Genomic DNA, 25,829 nt, shown 5'->3' with positions numbered 1-25,829 from the left:
GATGTTATCAATATTAAGCCCACATGGAGTTCCCTGAATCAATATTGGCCAGCAACTCTACATCTAACCTCAAACCCTTAGATCTCCATATATGGAGCTGACCTGTTCTGATATTCACATTCCATATGTTCATCCGTCCCCATCCATCCTTCCTCTTCGATGTCTCCCTTTTGACTGACACCTGTCCATTTAAACTCTAGATGAGCCTGCCCCAAAGTTATTAGTGCAGCCGTGCCTGGCAGCCGGCAAAAACTATAGAGTTCTCAATACAAAGGCCCGAAAATTAAGGCCCGACCCTACCTGGGCCCTCATCAAACACTCAAGACACTACCCCCGCTGCCACCCATATATGGAGCTGACCTGTTCTCACATTCCATATGTTGATCTGACCTCATCAAACCATGTACAGTACACTCAAGACAACGCTCCATATATGGGAAGGACAAAATTCATTCCGTATGTTGATCTGACCCCCCATTCCAATGCACCAGCACTCCCCCAAAGCAGTCTGCTGTCCCCCATGCGGATGCGTGCACGCCCTTTAGGGCGCTTCTCGCCCTTAGGCGTCTTACTGGTATATCTATATATCTATATGTACATAGAGAGAGAGAGAGATTCTGTGAGTGTGAACGTTGGATCGTATTCATAGTTTTTGTTAACAATCGTTCTTGAAGCACTTTTGTACACTGATGAAATATTTATAAAGATGGCCATTTCCATTTAACCAAATGACGCGTAAGATTTATATACATTTTTATCTCATCGAGTAACTTCAACTGAAAAGGCTTTCAGACAGTTAAATGTAGTTAAATTAATTAGCAGTTATCTGGCTAACTGGCCTGAATTCCCCTACATATTATAGCCTACATCTTAGCTCTGGTCCATATAATCTTTGTATTAGAGCTATGCTACTCTTCTCTTCTTGCGCTTGCATTAAATAAATGCAGACCAGCCTCTTGTCTGTATAGCGGAAATTAAAATAACGTTATCACTACTCACCAATACATTAGAAAGGTATTAGAAAGCTTACTTCCCTTAGTGGATGCACTCTGGCCCCCCCACCACACGTACTGTACTGTACAATGCACTTTTTTGCCAGAAAGTGATTTGTTTTTCACCGGAAGGACAAATCTTGTCTATGGGGGTTTCCTCTTGGCAATATCGGTATAGAGGGCGCAGTGGAGTAACTAAAAGTGTTTTTCTTCCGGTGAAAAGAAATATATTATATTGAGCTTGCCATACAGCAGATTTGGATTCAGCAGACCTTAATTAATACCCCTAGAAAACATGTATGCCATAAATTAACACGATTTGCCTTCAGCACTTTAAATAAGCACATATTCTGAAATCCTGCCTTGACTATTAGAGCTATGGACCAGAGCTAATATAGCCTACATCTTAAAATGTAAATTCAAAACGTTTCTCCAGTATTTTATACTGCAGTGTGCGATAGTTCCTTTCCCTCCTCCTTTTACACTGGTCTATGGTGACTGATATGCATACATTTTGCACAATGTCTACTACACAATGTTATGCTAATATGAGCTCTGTGTGGGGGGCGCAATTGGCGCATACGTTGGTCCGTAAGTCCTTAACGACATGCGTGGCTACTGGGCAGGTTAAGACTCAACCCGTGGCTCCCGACATGCAGTGCTGGTTAAAACTCACCCGTGGCTTTTCCTTGTGAGGTTAGGGTTAGGTTAAGGTTTGGGTATAGGGTGTCAGACTAATAATGCCTGTTGGAACCCAAGTGCAGGCAACACAGGCAGAGTAAGTTCAACAGTTTTATAGCGATCAAAACCAAGGGAAATTAAGGCTTACATCGAAGTACAGGCAGAAACAGGCAGAGGTCAAAACCAAGAAAGTATAGTCCAAAACAGGCAAACAAATCCAAGGGGGGCAGGCAGAGTCCAAAAACAGGCAGGAGGTCAATATCAAAAATAGGAAATAATCTAGGAACACTAGGAATAAAACACTAGGAAAATACTGAGAACAGGAATACACACAATTGTAACAATGGTTATCTTCTAGCAAGGAATGAGGCAGAATGAGTCCAGTTTTGTATAGGTGGTGGCTTGATTGCGGAAGTAGGCACAGGTGTGTAATGAGAAGGGAACTGTTGGGCTGGTGATGAGGCAGTGGGAGACAGGTGTGTGGGTCTGCAGTGTGGTGGAATAGAATGTGGGAGTGGCCAGCATGGAGAGACAGACCGTGACAGTGTGCTAATGTTTTATGGGGCATGGCCTTGTGGTTTGTTGTATGCGTGCATGTATAGCAGTGTGAAGTAACTGTGATTAGTGTACGTTTGTGTGGGAAGAGACTCAGTACAGAGATACAGAGACATACAGCATACAGAGTTACAGACAATAGCTATTCTAGATGGCTCCGAGTCTGCGTCTTGTGCCACATACGTACTCCAGAAATGCAGTGTACTGTCTATAGCTGTATGCATACAGAATATAACCAGACGGAGACAGACGACGTGCTGTGGTGACCCCGATGGGAATTTCTGTCCTACTTCTTCATACGTATACACTCGTACAGTGTCACGCAAATATAGGCGATCTACAAGCTCACAGAGCGCCGGGATGCGACTTTTTGTTGTGAGCTCATAGAGTCATGTGTCTGTTGGTTTTATGAATATTGAACGAACCATCATCAAGAGCTTGTTACTATAAACGTAAACGTAACTACATTGGATCCACTATTTGGAACACATTCTATTTTCCATTTCCCGGAAAGTACCTGCAGTCCTGCACCGTCCAGTCCTGAAGGCATGGGCCGTGTGGGATACCATATGAAAGACACACAAGGGAAGTATATTTTTGAACATTGCCAGCAGCTTAAACCCCCCCCCCCATTCAGTGCACAATGTACCACAGTGTGGTTGCAGAGTAAAGCAACTATATGTGCTAAAGGTGTAATCATAATCACAGTCTTGCTCAAGGACACTTCGACACTAACTCCCGGGCTGCCCCAGAGAGTCAAAGTGTGTGTGTGTGTGTGTGTGTGTGTGTGTGTGTGTGTGTGTGTGTGTGTGTGTGTGTGTGAATGGGTGAATGTAATGCACAATCTATGTAAAGCTCCTTGGATAAAGGTGGATAAATGCACCTGAGATGCACTTGAGATAGCTCAAGTTACATAGCCTGGCCCAGCCAGCAGCATGCTTTCTGGTCTAGAGGGGCGGGCGCTGGAGAATATTGGTTCACATTTTAATTTGCTGTCCTAATGATAGGACAGCGGACCCTCATTTTATAACCTCTAACTCTGAGAATGGACCCTCACATGTCCATTTGTACGCTGCTATCTAATAAACTGAGCTGAATATATTTAAAATGATATGAAATATAAACTCGATAGGGGGAACACACAGCAAGTTTGAGGCCGTCTAGTGATTGATTATTATAATATTATTTTGTATAAAAGCCCAGAATATAGTCTCGCAGCTCTTACAAGGCTACTGTCAAAATCTAAGGTTGAGTGGAAGGGCCATTAAAAAAAGATGTGTTCAGCTGAGCCACCAAAAGAATAACAATCATGTGAAACATTGCAACAGGCAGGCCTAGGCAGCTGCCCTGTTAGTAAGATGGCATCACACCCAGAAAGGGAGAGAATTCATTTCAGCATTCAGGCGTGCACACACGCACGCACGCACAAACAACTCCACAGACTTTATAGAAAGCAATTACCTTGTGCTTATTTGAAACACGATGACATGCGAGAGTCCAGTCAACCAATTTAGTTTCAGTACGGTGCAAGTAAGAGAGGGTTAATCGGATACAGTAAGAGGTTCAAGCACCATCAAAGCGAAAACAGTCATTGTTTACGTACAGTAACCCAGGGCAGAGACTGCTGTGTGTTTCCATGTCATTGACATAAAGAGCGTAGATCTAAAGGAGAAATTAAAGGAAGGATTCGCCACACCGTCCATTTAAATATCTTAGCAGAAACATTATTGTCCAAAACAGTTACCTTTCAGGAAAAGAAAAAGGAAGAAGAAAAAAAAAGAACCTGTCTGTTACACAGACTACTGGTGTATCAAGTTCAAGAAAGATTAATTAATGCACTGTATTATTCTCAGAGATTCTCTTCTGTGGTCTTCAAGAAGACCACATTAACCCATTGTGGGCGGGAACCCCTTTTGGTGTTAGCATTATGTTATGCTTTAGCTATTGAAAAATAGCAGATCTACAAGCTCAAGCTCATATAGCTTGTAGGTCTGCTATTTTTGAAAAATCGTGAAAATATTTATTTCAGAAAACTGGAGGATTTCAACGTCAGGCCTAAATGGGTTAAAATAAATACATAATTAAAAACAGCCAAGCCGAAACATCCGTGTTTGATCTGCCACAGAGTACAATTTTAAAGATACCGTTTCTGCCAGAACCCACACCCCACTGACACGTGACACGACATAACCCTTTTCACTTAAAAAAATAAAATCTACAAGCTCACTACGCGACCAGGAACCGACAGTGAAGACCAAGAAACCAACCAGTGGAACGATATGCAAAATAATAACCCAGAAATGCCTGGTTGAGTTCATTGTAGCTGCTGGCAGACATTGGCTAGAGGGGCCGATGTTTAAAAATAACACCTTGCGAGTCGTGACCTAAATTTGCCTTAGAAGAAGACCAGAAATAGAAGACCAGAAACCAACAGTGGAATGTGGGAGTGAGAAACCAAATCAGATTTTCACTTGCACAGGATTATTTATTATATAACATTTTGAAACCAGAAAGAAAGAAAAACACAAGCGTGTAGTAGTTGCAGGACATCAGCTCAACCATATATCCTATGGCATTACGTTTTCATTAAAGCTATTTCCACATGCATTCAATGCAAAAAAGAAAGAACACAAAGTACACATTTTGATTTTGATTCTGAATCCCTACTGGGAGGAGACCCCGGGGCAGACCAAGGCGCAGTTGGAGGAAAGTTATAGGAAACACATCGACTCACTGGCCTTGGAACGTCCTCGGAATCCCCCAGGAGGAAGTCACTAATGTTGCTCTGGAGAGGGAAGACTGCAGCACTCTGGTGGAGCCGTTTCCCCCAAAGACACGACTACGGATAAGCGGTTGAAGATGGATGGATTCTGAGTCAGTGTGTGTGTGCGTGCAATGTGCATGCGTGCGTGCATGTGTGTGTGTGCAATGCATGCGTGCTGTGTGTGTGTGTGTGTGTGTGTGTGTGTGAGTGCACGTCTCCCAGATTGCACACACATCTTTTCTTGACTGTAAGTTTGCTGACCAAACCTTTATCACTTTGGCTTCCCCGCAGTGTGTTTACTATCCGTCTCGTTGCCATGACGGCTGACTTACTGAGGGGCATTCTCACTTTAACGAGAGGCCTGAACCTGGGTCTTTGGCTATCACCTTCTCCTTATGCATATTTCATAGACGCATCAATGGAGACAACAGGGTGATTACTCCCCCCTTCTTCTTTTATCCCATTTAGACCTATAGCTTTTAACCACTTTCTATTTTATACTTTAGCTACTGAAAAATAGCAGATATACAAGCTCATAGCTTGAGATGAGCTTGTAGATCTGGAAAAATCGGGAAAATGTGTGCAAATCTTTTGAATATATATTATTTCACAGCAACACGTTTTTAACTCAAATCAATTGCTTCTGGGGAGTCCCTGGAACAATATATTTTGAGATGGGGGTCGGCGGCCAATCACATTGACATGAAATAGTTTGAAAACCACTGCTCAGAAAACTGTCAGGATTTAGAAGACATTTGTAGAATCGACCTCAGGTAGGTCTCAATGGATTAATTGCACCCCCCCCCCCCCACACACACACCACACCAATGGCTGTCATACTTGGAGAAAGAGACCTGAAATCAAAGGCCTTTATGAGGCAAACTATTCATTTGCCCTGCCTGCCTCCCCCTCTATTCATTTCTGTCGTGATAAATACATCCCCCGTGTGAAAGACCTGACAGGTGATCGGTGCTGGAGGTGTATACACGCCATAAGCATGCTTCTGTGTGTGAGATAATGAATCCAAGCTAGGGGCCCCCGGATCTGTTTCCAAATCGTTCCTTGTAATGAGACGAAGACAAGCTATTCCTCATGAAGCCCAGTTAAGTCTCGATCATCGCACGCGAACACGCGAACGTGCACACACGCGAACGTGCACATGCACGCACGCACGGCACACACTCCTCCCCTGTGGCTTGTAGATTGGATTTTGCCAATAAATTATTCAATAATCTCTATCTACAGAAATGCCTATTTTAACAGGCTGCCATATAGGTTGGGCCTGATATGATATTTGCATTTTAAGTGCTGCCGGTATTTCAGAGGGTGGGTGTGTGCAGAGGTGGGAACGCATGGTGCACTTGCGCCGTAGCACTTGCCCTAGCCTCGACAACCGTACAGGCGTATGCAAAGGCTCAATTACTTATTATTCTTGATGACTATATTTGTTATGTATTTGATATATTATTACCATGTATTGTTCTTGCTTACTGTAGTGTAAATCGTTCTGGATTAAGAGCGTCTGCGAAATGGGTAAATTGTAATGGTGAAATAATCCATAATATAACAGAGCAGTTGAGAAGGAACATGACAAGTAGGAATGGAGATCGATATACCTATACCGGATACCTGAAAAAAACCCAAGCTTTTCGAATAATAGTATCAATAAGCTTTGGACTTATCAAGCCTGTTATCGAGCATAGCGGCCCATGACATCATGTTTAAACAATCAAGGCAACAGGCGAGATCAAGCTTATAATCACCCATGCTGGCACAAACATGTAGGTCTAAAAGTGTATTGATACCTGCCAACCAGCACTGCCTGGGTAAAAGAAAAAAATATTTTTAAGGTGACGGTACACACATTAACCAGTTAACAGTTTAGTCAATATTACTTTCCAAAAGTATAAAAAGGTCAATTGCCTTCCGTCTAGCCTGGCCCAGCCAGCGTGCTTTCTGGTCTAGAGGAGTGGGCGCGCATGGAGTGGAGCAAGTGCTGGAGAATTGGTTCACTGATAATGAGAAGATAATGAGAAAATGCTCGATAGTGGCCTAGATAAGAACCCAGTTTGATAAGCCTGATCAATAAGGTTGCTCGTTATCGATAAAAAATAGCGAGCTCCATCCCTAATGACAAGATGACAAAATTCAGTTTTAAGACTCTTTCGAGACTCGCCCATCGACAGCTGAGACACACCTACGGTCTAGCCGACGCTGCGCGGCCGACCGTCCTCGATCGATCTTGCATGTCAAGTTAGATTTTCCCCCGCATGTGCTGACAAAAAGCCCCAAACAATTCCAGTCCACAAAATGCGTTTGCCCTCGCTTCAATGCAGTGTCGTGGTATCTCATTTTCCACCTTGAGAAACAGAGGACCCATGTCAAATAAAACAGTTACCAACCAACCATGCAGCTGAACTGCAGTCACACCACGTACTGTACATCGCACAACAGGCCTTTCTCCCATAACTTTTGAGATTGAATGGATGACCTACATAGTAAAACTCTGTGTATCATCTACATGCACATTAATATTCCAGTGTTATCCTGGATTCTCAAGTGTGGCTGCTCTGCAGTTACATTTTATAGCTCGTGGCATCGATTCCATCCTGTATGCAAGAAACCGCTGTGGAAAAAACTCGTGTCCATCACCGTAAACCTGCGTATAAGTGTAGTAGTTGATATTAAACTCAAGCTACTAAAAGGCACGTCGTGTTGTTGTAGTCTGTGTATGTTCTGTTTCCATGGTAACAATCAGAAAATTCATTAGAGTTCATTCATATATGATATACCGTATATATATTAGGGCCGGGACTTTAACGCGTTAATTGCGATTAATTAACAATAGGAAGATGGATGTAGACTGAATCTTTGGGATATGACATTTAGAAAAGAATACAAAGAGATGTAGATTAACGTGTGCTACAGTGAACACAGCAATGTTCTCATTGTGCAAAAGGAGAAGGAACTCGTTGACACCGTCTCTTAATTTGTCTCTAACTCACCTTTTTCCTCACCTCCCACACCTCTCTCTCTCTCTCTCTCTCTCTCTCGTTCTAGCTGTTCGACTGTACCATCCTTCCCCCGTGCTCGGTTTTACACTCCACTGAGCTCATGTCGTCAGTCCTGTGCATCTTGCCAGGTAGAATTGGCCTCTTTTCCCCCTTCCGGTTATTCGAGGGCTAAAAATAAAGCTAGTAAGCAACCCTCTCGCGGAGACTTGCAGCGAGCTAGAGTCTGGTCCTCTGCAGGGCTTAAAACTTCACTTCCTGTCAAAGTGACTGTATGTCGCATGTACCTAAGGCTACATCCTTTTAAAGTACTAGAGTCTCAGATGCAATTGATGGTTTAAATTTGGGTGGATAAATGTGGACTGAACCCTTTCAACAACATACAAGGTGGCTCAATCAATTAATTCTAATGAGAGCTGCTGCCCACAAAGTAATGGTGATTATTATGCTGTCAACAATAATTGTTTAATCGCTCTATATCCCAATTGTAATAATTCTTATAGACTCTATAGAAATTATTACTATGAGAATATAGAGTGATTTAGAAACTCAATAGGGCCTTTGGAATCAAACTGGAATCAAAACACATGGTGCCGAGAGAGGATACTAAACTTTAGCAAAACATCAAAAGACAAAAAAAGTTTTCTACAGCACTTTTAATTACACAAAGGAATTAGCATGGTGCTTTGTGATGACAACAGACCTTTTTTTACTCTTTGACTTTTACACACCCAAAGTTCAATTAACACTTAAAATTGTAAGCTTTGAATCTCTTTTCTAAGCATGCCCTTTTTTGAGTACTTCTATCTGAAGAGAAAGTTTTCACAGAAAAGCATGTTTAAACCACTGATCAAGGAGGTTGTCTGTTGGCTCTCAACAAAAGTCAGTGCTTTTGCTGATTCCTAAGAAAAATGATAACAGTAACCACCTACTATAACCCAATGGAAGCAGAGACTGAAGTAGGTTTATATAATGGTAAATAAAAACGTCTGTGTTTCCGAGGCTAATATAATGGAGGAAATGAATGCAAGGTTACAATTGTGTGATATTGTACTCTGATGTTTCTTTGAAAAATGCTGTATTGTTGTGATTTGATTTATTTTTGAAAGTTTCTAAAGTAGTTCATGTCAAGCTGCTTTGTTGTTTTCTTTGTTTTGTTTCCGTTATTGTTTAGTTTTTTTCTGTTTCGTTTTTGTTGTCCGTTTAATTGGTATAAAAAAAGAAAACTCGATCAGTGAGTGACATTAAAAAGCCTCCTCTTCAGTGCTCTAAAGCTAAGCCACTCAAATTACAGATAGCAACTTTGTTTTCACTTCCCAAAAGTCTATATATCTCCACAGGCACAATTAGCTCGGAGGCTTCAGAGCAAAGTAGAACTGACAACAAAGAGGACCATAAGATCTTCCGCATTTGAAGACTTAAAAAAAAAAAGAGCTGAAAACAGAAATGAGCAAATGGGGATTTCTTTTTTCTTCCGTGCTTCAACTTTCTAACATATAATTCACATGGACAAACGCATCTACTCCTTTGATCTCGGCACAGAAACTAAGCAGTTTTGGCTTACATTGAGAGTGCTGTAGACAGGCGGGACCAGCCTACGTTGCACGCTAATTTACAAGTCCAAAAGTGTCATTTGTGTTATTAATCGTTTTCCCAACATGGAAGAACAATTCAAGGCTGAAGCAGTCTTGACTGTTTAATGGCTTGTCTAATGGTCCACCGGGCAGGGCCTCCAGGAAAACAATAGCTGTACTTAAGCCCTTTTTCAATAATGTATCGACTCAAAAATAGCTCAGATTGAGCAAAAGTGTCAGCTTGCAAGCTTGTATAGATCTTCTATTTTTCTGTATTAGCGGTGCCAAATTGGGTGGAGCGATTAGGTAGGCCTGTACGTTAAGTGAAGGTTATTTTAACAATGGTGAGAAACTGTAATGAAAAAAGGTGGAGAAAGTGAGAACGATAAAGCGACATTGGACTAATTGAACGGAATCTTAAGTCTTATTCTCTAAAGGGGTAAAAACAGTTGTGTAAAGTAACTAAGTACTTAAGTACTGTACTTAAGTACAATTTTGAGGTATTTGTACTTACTTGAGTATTTCCAATTCCCTCCTATTCACTTTCTACCCGGCTACCTTTAGGACTGTTCAGCACTGCCACTGCTATACCTGCCGTTATGTCGGGAGGTATTTAAGGCTGAATTATACTTTCCCTCATGTAGATTACATTCCCTCAAATGTTTTACTCAAGTAAAAGTATCAATATTTCCTATACACTGATAAAAACATACAGGCATAAAATGCATTGTGTAAAAATGAGAAAAAGGCTGCACACACGTAGCCACGATTGTATATTTATTGACAAGAATCCAACGTTTCAACCTAGGAATCAAGTAGAGGACCCGCCAGGCCTGGGAGATGTTTGAGCAGAGATTAAGATCAAAACACCACCCCAGCAATGGACTGGTTGTGTCACTGCTGTCAGGTTAAGTGCCTGCATTTTTCACAAGGTCACCAGAGACACATAGAAAGAGTTCTGTTATTGTTAGTCGTAGAGCAGCTGGATGAGATTCACACCATTTCAACCAGTCTTTTAGCCCATGTGGTTCCCAAACTTTTTCATGTCAATGTTAATGTAACTCCGAGGGTGGACAAATGGAACCAACCAACCAAATATCATTTAGCTGGATGACCCCTGGAACTCCCTCAGGGACCACTGGGAACTTGTTAAGCACTGTCTCAGCCCATACGATGAATTTAGACATCAGCCGATCCATCAGCAAGCCGACGCGGCTCCGCGAGGCGTAGCTCATGTAGAGGAAGCCGTCCTCGGCCCTCTCCTGATCGTGGATCCTGGAGACACGCGCGGACACGCACGCCGTCCTTCCCCGGCCATCCAGCAGGAGGAGCGTCCGTGCGTCTCCGATCCGGAGGTGGTTCCTGATCAGCTTGATCAGTTCGCTCACATAGAAGTTCCGGGGGACGAGGAGGATCACGGTCTTGTCCGGCAGGGGGAGTCCGAGTCCGAGTCCTTCCTCTCCCCAGTGTCTCACGATGACGATGGGCATCTTGTTGGGGTACGTCCTGCGGGCCAACTGGACCCGCTGGTAGAGGTCGGCGAAGGACGTCGCTTGTGGACCTTTGTGAGACATCTCGTCTGCTGGACGTGCGTGTGGTGAAATGTGGTCTGTGGAAAACAAGGTTATAATAGTTTTGGAGGGGGCCAGAGTAAGTATTGTGTAATGAAAACTCAAGAAAAGACAGCATTATATTAAGTCACAGATTAAATAAATTGACAAAAACAAAAACTAAGGGCATTTTGTCTATCATTTCAGTTAGTTTTTGTTAGTTTTGTAAAGACACAATACAGTTTCGTTAGCGTTTTTCCTTTTCTAGTTCACTGAATTTAGTTTTAGTTTTAGTTAACTATAATATATACCTTGGTGGAAAACCCCTCGGGCCTTTGCTGAAGGAACGTCGGAAGGTCCAGGTGGTTAATGTTCCTCTGGAAGAATCGAATGCGTTGGTTACGTGGATTCGGACGTCCTCTCTCTCTCTCTCTCTCTCTCTCAGTGATCACGGAGCAGGAGGATCAATCGTGCATGATGTCCTTCCTTACATTATTATATAGGGCTGGACGAGTTGCTGCTGCTGTATGTGTGTGTGTGGTGCTTTCTGTCAGCAGCATACAGTACATGTGACTCGCGACTATAGCGTCTGTTCTAAGACAATGGTTTTCAACTGTCTCATCAGCTTCTTATCTGACCTAATCAACAGGCAGTACTTAAAGTTTCTTTAAGTACTGCCTGTTGATTAGGTCCTTTAAGTACTTTCTTTAAGTACTGTACTTAAGTACAATATTTTGAGGTATTTGTACTTGAGTATTTCCAATACTTACTCCACTACATCTCGAAGGCAAATATTGTACTTTTAAACATTTTAATACTTTCTCCACCACAAAGAAAAATAAAAAAATAAAAACTTTTGGAATGGCATGAAGTGTAGCTACAGTATGTTGGCATTCTGCTGACATAAGGGGAGAATTACACTAAAGCGATTAGATTAGTCATTTTGATGCTCTTTCAATGCAGGGGAAAGTATATTGTGTTCCACTTGGACAATGTAACCCCGTACCTGATCATGTCACTAGCACATTGTAATGGGAATTTAAATTAGTTTAAAATCATCAAAATAAATTCAACCCCCCGGTCACAAACTTGTGTTATTAATCGTTTCCCAACATGGAAGAACAATTCAAGGCTGAAGCAGTCTTGACTGTTTAATGGCTTGTCTAATGGTCCACAAGGCAGGGCCTCCTGGAAAACAGTAGCTGTACTTAAGCCCTTTTTCAATAATGTATCGACGGTGAAGTACAGATTTGCTTCCACTGTCTTGCTTTAGCTTAACCTGTTAAGCCCCGTGTACTTTGTTGCACATCAAATAGCAAAAATAGCTCAGCTTGAGCAAAAGTGTCAGCTTGCAAGCTTGTATAGATCTGCTATTTTTCTTTATTAGCGGTGGCAAATTGGGTGGAGCGATTAGGTAGGCCTACGTGAAGTGAAGGTTGTGCAAATTGTGCCGAATCTTTTTGCTTTTTATATGACGACAATGGTGAGAAACTGTAATGAAAAGAGAAGGTGGAGAAAGTGAGAACCATAAAGCGACATTGGACTAATTGAACGGAATCCTAAATCATATTCTCAAGATTGGATGCACTTGACAAAAGGACATCACAGAAAAAAGGGGGAAAAACAGTTGTGTAAAGTAAATAAGTACAATTACTTAAGTACAGTACAATGTTGAGGTATTTGTACTTAATTGAGTATTTCCATTTCCCTCCCGTTCACTTTCTACCCGGCTACCTTTAGGACCGTTCAGCACTGCCACTGCTATACCTGCCGTTATGTCGGAAGGTATTTAAGGCTGAATTACTTTCCCTCATGTAGATTACATTCCCTCAAATGTTTTACTTATGGTAAAAGTATCAATACTGCCTATACACAGATTAAAACATACAGGCATAAAATACATTGTGTAAAAATGAGGAAAAAGGCCGCACACACGTAGCCACGATGCTGTATATTTATTGACAAGAATCCAACGTTTCGACCTAGGTGGTCTTCTTCAGGGAATCAATAAAATAAATAAAATAAAATACATTGTGACCTCAGGGCCATATACGACATGTGCATCTCTCTCTTTCTCTCTCTCTCTCTGATCTTCAGCTACCATTCGGGAGCATTCTGAGAGGGGAGGCCGGCCATCGCAGTCTGAATCGGGTCGAGGACCCGCCAGGCCTGGTAGATGTTTGAGCATATAGATTAAGGTCAAAACACCACCCCAGCAGCAATGGACTGGTTGTGTCACTGCTGTCAGGTAAGTGCCTGCATTTTCAACAAGGTCACCAGAGACACATTGAAGAGTTCTGTTATTGTTTTGTGCACATAGTCGTAGAGCAGCTGGATGAGATTCACACCATTTCATTGTCTTTTAGCCCAGTGGTTCCCAAACTTCTTCATGTCAAGGACCCCAAAATTGACACTAATTAGCCCGTGGACCCCCATTTGAAGAGATATGCCAGGGACCCCCCATAAGAGAAGATTTTGACGGCTCTAGCAGTGATTCTCAACTCGTTTAATTTCAAGGACCCCCAGTTTGACATGCATATTAGTCTACAGAGCAACCTTTAAAAATAGTAGTGTGGAACTCCCTCAGGGACCACTGGGAACGTGTTAAGGACCGTTCCAGCCCATTCGTTGAATTTAGACATCAGCCGATCCATCAGCGAGCCGACGTCACGGCTCCGCGAGGCGTAGCTCATGTAGAGGAAGCCGTCCTTGACGTCCATCCCCTGGTCGTAGATCCTGGAGACACGCGCGGACACGCACGCCGTCCTTCCCCGGCCGTCCAGCAGGAGGAGCGTCTGCTCGTCTCCGATCCGGAGGTGGTTCCTGGTCAGCTTGATCAGTTCGCTCACGTAGACATTCCGGGGGACGAGGAGGAACACGGTCTTGTCCAGCAGGGGGAGTCCGAGTCCGAGTCCTTCCTCTCCCTCTGTCTCGTGTCTCACGATGACGATGGGCATCTTGTTGGGGTACGTCCTGCGGGCCCGCTGGACCTGCTGGTAGTGGTCGGCGAAGGACGTCACGTGTGGACCTTCGTGAGACATCTCGTCTGCTGGACGTGCGTGTGGTGACATGTGGTCTGTGGAAAACAAGGTTATAACAGTTTTGGAAAGGGCCAGAGTATGTATTGTGTAATAAAAACTCAAGAAACCAGTAAGACGCGCAATCGCGGGAAGCGAACACAGCTCGTACATATTTGGGTTTTTTAAAGATTTATATAAGGAGTCCCCAAAGCAGCTCCATATATGGGCACAAAAGCATGACACACGGACACACAGACAGACAGACAGACAGACATGATCTGCTAGGTCTCATAGTAAGTGCTCATTGCGTTCGCAAATAAGTTACAGATTAAATGAATTGACAAAAACAAAAACTAAGGGCATTTTGTCTATCATTTCAGTTAGTTTTTGTTAGTTTTGTAAACACACAATACAGTTCGTTTTTCTTTTCCTTTTCTAGTTCACTGAATTTAGTTTTAGTTAACTATATAATATACCTTGGTGGAAAACCCCTCGGGCCTTTGCTGAAGAAACGTCGGAAGGTCCAGGTGGTGAATGTTCCTCTGGAAGAATCGAATGCGTTGGTTATGTGGATTCGGACGTCCTCTCTCTCTCTCTCTCTCTCTCTCTCAGTGATCACGGAGCAGGAGGGTCAATCGTGCATGATGTCCTTCCTTACATTATTATATAGGGCTGGACGAGTTGCTGCTGCTGTATGTGTGTGTGTGTGTGTGTGTGTGTGTGGTGCTTTCTGTCAGCAGCATACAGTACATGTGACTCGCGACTATAACGTCGTCCGGCGTGTCCTAAAGGTTGAAAGATGAGTTCTAAAGCACTGTTCTAAGACAATGGTTTTCAACTGTCTCATCAGCTTCTTATCTGACCTAATCAACAGGCAGTGGTGGAAAGTACAAGTAACTAAGTACATTTCTTGAAGTACTGTACTTAAGTACAATATTTTGAGGTATTTGTACTTGAGTATTTCCAACACTTACTCCACTACATCTCGAAGGCAAATATTGTACTTTTAAAAAAAAATCTCCCCCACAAAAAAGAAAAAAAAAGAAAAACTTTTGTAATGGCACTAAGGACCGTTTGTACACGGGATGTTGAATTTGTTTGCCCACTGCATTTTCCAAATAAAATAAACAATGAAAAGAAAAAAAATCTAAAACCCACAAAAATGACCCACCGGCATGCCTAGTCCATTAAATTGTAAAGGTCATGATTCTTATAGTCAATGAAACTATGACTTCTGCAGGAATATGTGATGAAGTGTAGCTACAGTACGTTGGCATGCTGCTGACATAAGGGGAGAATTACACTAAAGCGATTAGATTAGTCATTTTGATATGCTCTTTCAATGCAGGGGAAAGTATATTGTGTTCCACTTGGACAATGTAACCCCGTACCTGATCATGTCACTAGCACATTGTAATGGGAATTTAAATTAGTTTAAAATCATCAAAAGAAATTCAACCCTCCGGTCACATACTTGCCCAGGCTTAGCTATAAATCATTATTAATCATGTATCCAGTTTCATTCTCCATAAGTTAATGGGTAGCCTACTAATCTAGAGAATGACATATTAAGCTTATTCGAGAGGTGACAGAGTAATACTCTGACTGGTGGTGTGCTGTGCGTGCGTGCGTGCAAGTGTGTGCGTGCGTGCACGTGTGTCTGTGTGTGGTGTGTGTGTGTGTGTGTGTGTGTGTGTGTGTGTGTGTGTGTGTGTGTGTATTACTCTCAGGAGGTAGAGTGGCTGCTTGGCAATAGGAAAGGTTCCGGTTCGATTCCCACCCGGCTCCCTCTGGGTTAGTGTTGGTGTGTCCTTGAGCAAGATACTAGACCTTGGCTCCCGATGAGCATTTACACCCACTGTTAAAGACACATCTTTAACGGTCTTACTCAAACAGTCAATTCCATGACTTGATAATGTCACAATGTAACGTCATATGGGGTGGGCTTGTAGATTGTCTATTTTCACGTGCTATCACCTACGACTACGTTTAATGCCTATTTGCTCTGTCTGAGGGCCGATTCATACTCCTATTTTATCACTGTTTCGGCGCTGTAGTGCCGAAATGATTTCGGCTCGTCAGAAATTTTCAGTAGCACCGAAGAGCCGACTTTAGGACGGTACCCGCCCCCCCCCCCCCCCCCCCCCGAACCTCAAATGACGTCAAATTGTAGGCTCTACAGAGCTGAACCGACTTTTATTCGGCTATAAAATAGGAGTATGAATCGGCCCTAATGACTGTACATATTGCTGGAAATGGAAGATCTACAAACTTGACAATGCGTCATGGATACAAATTTACAGCCAGGTTCACCTGTGAGTGTGCTGAGGGCAAATCCAGCCAGGTTTTTGATCAGATGTGACAGGTGGAGCACAGATAAAGTGTCTTTCAGGCACTGGAGAATTTCAGGCTAAGTTAGCAACATCACAACAATACTTTTTCACAGAATAATTCATTTGGATTTTGTCTTTTGGAAGACATTTAAGTATAACTGTCAAAGTAGAACAACTTCTTTGATATGTCACTTTCAGCTGACCAGCCAGGGAGGAACAGGAGGGTTTCATTCAAAGTTTTCAAACCAAACACTACTGCTGCCAATTTCACCAATTTAAAAAATGTATTTGTTTGAATGCATTTATGAAAAACCTGCTCATTATTATAGTGTTGCCAAAATAACAAACAAACAACAAAGCCAACGAATAGATACTGAATACGATTGATGAATGATAATTCTCTCATCCCACTTGTTAAGGTGTTGTAGGTGCCAAATTGAATTAGTGGATTAGTTTCCTAAGACGAAAGTTAACCTGTAATAGTATTTGATCTATAAATGACAAAACGTAGTTACCTTGAATAAAAATTAAAACAAAATTAAATGTTTAAACTCATCTTTCTTATAGGCTAAAAAGTAGACTGTCTGTGTAATAGTCCTGAGAATAAGAGAGATACTGTACTCTCACCAGCTCAATTATGGAATGGGCTGCCTAAAACAGCTTTGAACATTCAGAGTTAGATCATTGACCTGAAAATGCCAGCTCATCTAAGTTTCATATCGTTTGATTTGGCAAGAGCACAAGCAAAGGTAATTCGAGGTTCGGTATTTTCAGTTTTGCTGTGAACAAGGCAAAGAGTCATTCATATTTATGAAGTGAGCCTCACAGCCAGGTGACCCAGACGAAGTGGAGGATGAGAGGAAAAACAGCGATGAAAAGAAAGAAAGGCAAACAAAATACAGCAAGGGCACTTCACAATGACAACAACAAACACAATAGAGTACGGCCACGTTCTAACAGTATGACCTTTTGCGTATAACAGAGCATCGCCTCTCTAAGCACCAGTGTACTTAATACTTATACTGCTCCCATCGCCAGAATAACTCCAAACCGAACAGATTCAGCTACAAATGAGATTTGATTCCCACTCCTGCGTCTATACTCAACAGTATACGCATTACGCAACCCCCCCACCCATGACACCCTTTGCAGCAGTGTCCTTCAGCAGGAGTATAAGGTCACGTCAATGCGGCGTCAAAGCTCTGACTTGGGATTCCGAATCTAAATCAGGCAAGCCAAGGTCAAGCGTGCTATATAACCCCCACGGGCAGGCTTCTTCAACTCTCCTCACCTCAAGAGGTGATTGCAATCATCGTTTTCATTTTCCAGAGAGAAAACTTTCCCCCCCCCCCCCCTCTCCTTCGCTGTGTAGTGTGTATACCACTTAGGTTTTCTGCAGCTACTGCTTGTGGCTTTGGCTGATAGAAAGAGAATTCGGGACTGACCCAGTGCAGGGACAAATCCAATCCATTTCACCACTGCTGGAGCAGTAAGAGGAGAAAATAATTACTTGGTTAAAATGGTGCCTTGCGAGTTTCAGTTTCAGCGGTTTCAAAATGCTTTTCGTGCACTATTTCGAAGCCGGGATAGACGTGTACGAATATGACATATGATGAACCGCACTGTAATTAGCCTGTGACCCCTGGGAGAGCAAAAAATATGGAACTTGATTCACAGTTTTTACATAACACGTCTTTGATACTGCCGTTTACGGGTGACGTTTCGGTTTCTTTCTTACTCTCCTATACTCCCTCCCCCTTTCTGTCATGTGCACGCTTTTGTATTGATCCCCCGCAGATGTCCTACACTTACTAGCCCCTCCCAGACCGTTTACAAAGGCGCACACCACCATCCCATAGGTGGATTCAAAGCCCACAATAAAGCATGCATTGATTTATTTTATTTTCCTTTTTTTCTCTCTTTTTGTTTGATTTTAAAAGGGACAAAGGAAGGGGAGTTCTCAGAGCTGAGACAGGAGACTGGAGCCGGCATGCTTGCCCTGCAGTACATTTCTTGCCCGTAATGGAAATGGAGACAATAGCTGTTTGCCGGCCTGTCAGGTGTCATTCTCCAAAACCCTATTGTGTTTTAGTCTTTCCAGGGACGCTCCAAGTCCAACTTTGTTGTAATTAGTTTCTGTTAGGAGGTGGGCTAACAAGCTTAGGGACACACTTTTCTTTATGCGCTCCTCTGGCTAATTTCTCAGCCGGAGTGCTGTTTACTTGGCGCATACAATTACTGAGCACATTAGCCGTATATAGCCCTACGGCAATGTCACCGAGGACAGACATTATACAATCCTCAAGGTTTATTAAATGTCCATCGCTTATATATATATATTTGTTCTGTGAATTCTCAAAATGTTTATTTATTTTTGTATTTGTTTTGTTTTGTTTTTTCCATATAGTCAATGTTAGCTGTAACGGTCACTGCATCATTTAAAGCCCTCTTCGTGCTAAAGTAGTTCAGGCACCAACCTGACGTGCCCCCACCATTTCCCCCCGGTTCCCCTCAGTGGCTGTATTAGCCTAATACAAGTGATTTTTAGATCAACTGCATTGTGCATTTCAAAAGGGCGAATTACCTGCCCAGCAACTAGAATGGGCAGAGCAAGAGCATGATGTTATGAATAAAAACATTTTACACACCAAATTATACATGCTATTATTATTATTACACGCACACTATTCCCATATTTGATATGTTTTATTGTGCACACTCTCCTCTAAATAATAGAACTGTATTTTGTTTTGTTTTGCGATGCCTGGTAAGTGGTAACATGTGTGATGTCTAATTGTATCTAATTTGTATTGATTGATTATATTGAAAATCTATAAAGCATACATCAAGTGATTAACCAAAAAAGAAGACGACAGGGGCGTGCAATCTCTGCAAATGGCAATAAGTCAAAATGAGACTTTGTTTGTACCTTTCTGCTGCCACATTGAGTTATGGGTAACATGAAATTATGTTGACAAGACAAACATGAAAAATACCCCCCACTCTTGCAGTTTTTAAGTGGGCACGGACAGAAAACTCCCATTCCATAGCTGTGGCGCGTACCACAGCAGCTAATCGCCTCTCTCAATTAGCCAATGTGTCAAAAACGGAAAAATGGATCCCGCAGGTGTAGTTAGTGTACAGTAATTAGTCAGCAGCACAAAATGACAAGAGGACTAAGAGCCAATGTTCTTGCCAGTGGGGGGTAAAGATGGAAGGAGAAAGACAACAAGATACAGATCGAGAGAGAGATAGAGAGAGAGAGAGAGAGAGAGAGAGAGAGAGAGAGAGAGGAAGGGGGTCAAGAGCTTAGCATGATGCCCATGTGGTATTTATGAACGATAAAATCAAACATATGATGGAGCTTCGAGTTCAAGACATGCGAGATCTGTGGTCTGTGATTTCCAAATTGGTAGAATCTATGGAGGTGGTGTTGTTCAGGTCCATTGTGGATTGTCGTCATTGTCACAAAGACATGAATCAAAACGGTTCCTTTCCTTTTCATGACGATTCTACAGCAAAACAATATACCAGTTATACTCGATTGCACTTCATACAACAGTAAAAGAGCACCAGGGGCCTCCAAGGAGCATTGAACGCACAGAGCGTCATGATTCCCCACATCCTAACAATGCTATCTGACAGATGTTATGGGCCCGATTCTCCCCTCCTGAAACTCCCAGAGGCATTCCTGATTGAGGCTGCATCTCCTGTGGTGTGTGACGTGATGGAATCATAACCCTCCTGCAGATTGTCTCAGCGTCGCCCCGATTCTGAATGTATGATTCTGAATCCTGTTGTGTGATGGGGAACAACAATGGAATCTTGAGCAGAAACTTTCAGTGACCACCGTGAGCTGAGCTGACCGTGAAAAGCGTGAAAAGGAGAAACTCACAATTAGAATTTCATATAATTATCGCAAAACATTAGACATTTGCGTCTAATGTTCTGCGTATTACCAATTACCATACCATATTCCAATAAGATATTTGGCTGTTTGTCACCATCAGGCTTGCGCAACGGAGACATTATTAGGACATTATTCGAGGTGCTGGACAGAACTAAACTAAGCAATTATTTCAACTGCCCTATACATGGGGGATCAATCCCAACCAAATGAGTTATACAGTAATAAAAGTAATGAAGAAATGTGTATGATATGTAGTGATCGCACAGTGGGTGGCTGCTTTGGAGAACATTGAGAAATAGACACTTCTCTTCACATCCAATGACCATCACTTTCCACCTGGTAGCACACACGTGTTAAATATCCCTTTTTTAACCATATCTTTACAGTAATTGTTAGTTGTTGTACTGGAGGCAGGGACGGATTAACCCCCACCAGGGCCGGTAATTCTTGCAGGGCCCCCATAGCGCGCGGGCATGCGTCATTTTCGTGTTTTTATCATCTTTTTTACCTAAATTTAACAAAATCAATGGCCAATGAAGGGCCCCAGACGCCTTTTTCAGAGTGTCAAACCTATTTCCCTTAAGGGCCCCTGAGAGCCAAGGGCCCCTGGGCCACGGCCACAGTGCCCCAATGGCTAATTTGGCCCTGCACAAACCCGCAAAGTGGCATGTCACTGAAATGGCCCTGCGAACATTGAGGCTCATTGACGAAATTCTCTGCTCTCCTCCATCAAGGAACTGATTATACGCGCCACATCAAGGATAATTCACAGGGCGAGGGCTGTGGCTACATAAGCGCTCTGAGCAGGGGGGAGGGAGGAGGAGCACTCTGACCTTTCATACATGATTAGAGGGTTTCAATTAGCCTCATATCTGAGGCGGCAGGCTGGCTCCTCTATGGTGGTCCCAGGGGGGGAGCATTTTAATTACATCTACAATGACATCTAGACTAGGTAAAAGGTATAGTCTGCAGCTGACAGAGACCTTATCTGGTCCTCCTGGACTATACATTATGGTCGGGTCACTCCAGGGGCCCTGGAGGAAGCTGACTATATCAGCCAATGTGTGATAGTATCAACAGAAGCTTCATTAAAATGAAAATTCTTTGGTTTGCTTGGGAGCTGTAAATAGCTGGATTCCAGTCAATATCACTTGTTTTGACAAATCACTGTTGGAGGTGGAGCCATGTGTCAAAACTGTTGACCCTCAAATGATCTTCTGTTGTGTTTATTCATCATGACTAAGAATATAGGCCTACAGCTGGATTTCAGTCCAGCATTTGCAATCATCGAATACCTTGACACTTTCTTGACTCTTTCTCTGGGGATGGGGAAAAATAGACGTAACGAGTGTACTATTAAAACTTCAACATTGTGTCCTGGTTTGGTTATACTTGTCTATGTGGAGCATAACGCCAAACTCTCCAGAGTGATCAACCAAAACCACAGGGCAGCTGTGTATGCAGTCCCAATTCGACCCGACTTCCATTATAAAATAAAAGTTTAGACAAACTTTCAAATGTTTCCAAAAGTATATAAAACAAATGTGAAAAGTTTTTTTGGGGGGATTTTCTTTACTTGGCCTACTGGGAAGAGTGCACAACAAAATGTGGTACTGATTGGCCCAGGGATTTCAGAATCTGATTCAGAATCCACATCACAGGCGTATAAAGAAATGGGTGAAATTATGTTTTTGTGCAAGCTGCAAGTTTTCAGGAAAGGAGGAGAGGCTATAGGGCAGAGAGAGGTATATGAGAGGTATTCGAAGAAAAAGAAAATAAATCTATGATATACAGTAGCAAGCAGGAGAGTTTAGACATAAGGTGCCAAAACAAAACTGTGCCAACAAAGTTCCCGTGATTGCCTGCATCAAAGGACAATAACGTTTTCAAACTCCATTTCTATAGCCTCACAACCTTACTCGTACAATGTGGCAGTATGGTTTCATGTGAAAATGTCCTCAGTGTACACATAATATAGGCATATTAGGTAAAGCCAAGCTAGTATGGGGAGTTTATAGTTAACTCGTGGAGATGGAGCGTTAATTGGGCGTGCTGCCTGTGTCCAGATTTGGACCACATTTGGTCTGTCTGTCTGTCTGTCTGTCTCCCCGCCCTCATCCAGGCTTCCCTGAATGAGCATCCAGGGAGATTTAAGAGGGTCACCTTGGCGTGTTCGTGCTCTCACCTCTCTCTCTGCCTGTCTATCTTCTTCCCCCAGCCCCGAAGCAGTGTTGCTCAGCATGTCAGGGTATGTGAACTGAAGGCATTAGTGAGTATACAGAAACAAGCTTGCGTGTGTGTGCGTGTGTGTGTGTGTGTGTGTGTGTGTGTGTGTGTGTGTGTGTGTGTGTGTGTGTGTGTGTGTGTGTGTGTGTGTGTGTGTGTGTGTGTGTGTGTGTGTGTGTGTGTGTGTGTGTGTGTGTGTGTCAGTGTCAGAGGGGGAGAGAGAGAATGAGAGAGAACAAAAGAAAGGCAAGAGATGAGAGAGAAGAGATAGGGATACAGAAAGCTGGCTGGCGAAGGGCCAGTCCACCATATCTAATTTAAACCCATGATGAAAAATGACACATTTGCGCTGTCTTTGGGGAGATACCACCTCCAAACACGCACACACACACGCACGCACGCACACATGCACCCCAGACACAATAACACTTCAAAGAACAACTGCTAACATCTCCATCGATACTCAATTCCTCCGCCGCGGCCAAACATTTATCGCTGGGTTTGCCTTTCACAGAATCATTTGCTAATTCAATTGAGTGAAACTAAAAGGTTAATACTGTAGGTCTGTGGGAAGCCACAGCTCACAAAGACTTTGTAGATGAATTCAGTTGTAAGTCAATCCCCTGAACGATTAACCACTTTAACCCATGGTTAAACCCTAGTTTGGGCATGTCATGGGCTCATGGCAGAGCCAGACATTTCCAATGGCTGCCCTGAGGGCAGCATTCAAATGCTGCCCTCAGGGCAGCAATTGGAAATGTCTGAAAATAGCAGATACAATTTCACAACACATCACAATGTGAGTGAGGCGTGAGCTCAGATATTTTCAGGGGGCGTTTTTTTAATGCCTTATTTTGGAATATAGGGCTTACTGTAAGTGGTTAACTGAATATATACAGATATTCAAAAACTCTAAAAAAAATTACACCCTTTATTGGGTGGGGGGGGGGGCAAACGGTACAAAAACCCATGCACACAGAAGAAAACCCTTTACCTGTACTTTTTGTGGTAAAAAGCGCTCAAACTTTCTTTATTTTCCTGCCTTGATCTCCTTAACGAAAAAATGTCACGATGAGAGCTATGCACAAAAACGAATTTCACCCACTTTGTTACCTGTGAAACTGTAACGTGACAATAAAACGGATTCTGATTCTTCGAGTGTATATAGCTGCACACATTCACAAGCGGTATAGCTGATCTCTACTACACAGCCACAGTCCACTCCTGCTGGACACTCACTGACAATAACAAATGGGGGTTAAGTGCCTTGATTAAGGGCACCTTGACAGTAGCCGATGAGAGGGAGAGAGGAACATTTCTTGATCAATGATCTCCTTTCCTGACGATAATGGAACAGCAGAACAGTGGAACAGGGGAAAAAAACCAAAACAGAATGTGACCAGAATAGGCCACGGGCAGGCATGTCGTCACCTCCAAATGCTTCTAGATTTCCTGCTGCCAGCTCCCCCTGCATGTGAGTGAGTTTGTGTATGTGCATGTGGGCGTGTGCATGTGTGCGTGTGCACGTGTGTGTGGTTGTGATGCACACTCATTTGGCATCGCTGCAGGGCCCTTGTCTAAAAATACCTGATATTTTCTAGTGAGGAAAAAAAAAATGTCACCACAATACAGAGAATAACGTTTCCAGGGGGAGGGCGGAGCAAGCTGCTTCGTTGCATGGGGGGGGGGGGGGGGGGTGTGGGGTAATCCCTGGACATCTGCTGCTGAGGAGTCATGGGAGTATAGCCAAGCTGGGACGCATACCATTTTTGAGTGGTGCAACCACTCCTACATCCAGCAATGTCCATGTACCTGTTTGTTTGTTTGTGATGTAGGTGTATGAGCACGAGTGGTGTGCATGCGTGAAATTGGAACGAGAGAAGTATGCGACATGGCTGCCACCTGCTGGACGCAAATCCAACTTCTGACTGCCACGGTCTGTGGGGGTGATTTAGAGGCTGCGCACGCAGCACAGAAACAGGATTGATATCCATAATAAAGCTAATCTGACGGAGCAGAGAGAGAGAGAGAGAGAGGAGGGGGGAGAGAGGGGAGTTGCACCACTCGGTTCACACAGGTGTGATTTTTGTTTAGTTTATATGATCAGGTCGGGAGCGGATGGTATAACTTACTTCATGTTGTATAGTCACTGGTTCTGTAGTCATCAGGCTTGGGTTGGTATATCCATCTTTTATTCCAACCCAGAGTTAATGGGCAAAAGCTTCTTGCACCCCAAGCTGAAAATACATGACCTAAATGTATCAGTATAACTTTTTAGACAACGTCAAATATATAGTTTTAATCCACATTTTATTACAAATTATACATTTTGCTCACTGACTATGTGCAATGTGCATACGTGTAGTTCAAAGAACATTTTTAAGTCGTATTCAACAGGATGTGATGAGATGAGATGTACTTTATTATCCCCGCAGGGAAATTGATACGTTACAGCAGCATAATGTAAAAATGTAAAAATAAACAACAGACAGACAGAAAACACAACTGGACAAAATCGCAAGACCAAAGACTTCAGACATGGATGTGGGAGCGCTACTGGGCATACTCTAGCACCCTCTAGTGGCCATGCAGCCGCCACTGCTGCCGTCCCTGTCATTGGCAACCCCAACTATTGGCCTGTGGAGTGTGTAGACAACAACAGGCCTCCTCCATTACACATGAAGCCATCTTTTCCCCTGACAGCAAGGAGTTTCACCAGGAAAGCATAACAGAAGTCCACGCTGTCTCTCTCAGCTCCCCTCCCTGTGGAACAGGTGTCCCATAACCAACGATGAGGACACAATCCCCTCACTGCTTCTCACCAGCAAATCCCAGCAATTGTGTTGTCGTTTGAGTGCCCCAGCCAAGCCCAAGGCACTGCTGCCAGGAATGGAACCGTGATGGTGGTGTGTTACCGAGACGCAACATAATGGGTGTGGAAAACCCACCTTCCCAGCTCCAAAGAACCGCCGTCCAAAGAGTTTACTTTTCAAACTTTTCTTTATTCTCTTCAGGGGGGTTACAAAATCTCCAGTGGCGGAGGTTACAACAAAACCAAAACTAGAAACTAGGGATGCACCGAAAATTCGGCCACCGAAAATATTCGGCCGAAAATGGCTAAAAATGTATTTTCGGCCCAAATAAGCCGAAAAATATCACTGAATAGTAGTAGTGGTCCTAAAGTTGTGAATCGATATAATTCAACTAAACTGC

The 25,829-nt window shown here is 43.0% G+C and overlaps 1 protein-coding gene across 1 annotated transcript; it reads right to left on the bottom strand.

The window, feature by feature from the left end:
* Positions 1-13,685: 13,685 nt before the first annotated feature.
* On the bottom strand, positions 13,686-14,168 carry LOC308321876 (microtubule-associated protein 1 light chain 3 alpha-like; the record flags this gene model as incomplete). Its single annotated transcript, XM_080772972.1, has 1 exon — positions 13,686-14,168. The coding sequence occupies one exon, from the start codon at positions 14,166-14,168 to the stop codon at positions 13,686-13,688; it is 483 nt and encodes a 160-aa protein (XP_080629098.1).
* Between the last annotated feature and the right edge of the window lie 11,661 nt (positions 14,169-25,829).

Source organism: Protomyctophum bolini, assembly GCF_963924005.1.
Source record: "Protomyctophum bolini genome assembly, chromosome: 9".
NCBI lineage: Eukaryota > Metazoa > Chordata > Actinopteri > Myctophiformes > Myctophidae > Protomyctophum > Protomyctophum bolini.
This window is presented reverse-complemented; position numbering and strand designations above follow the sequence as displayed.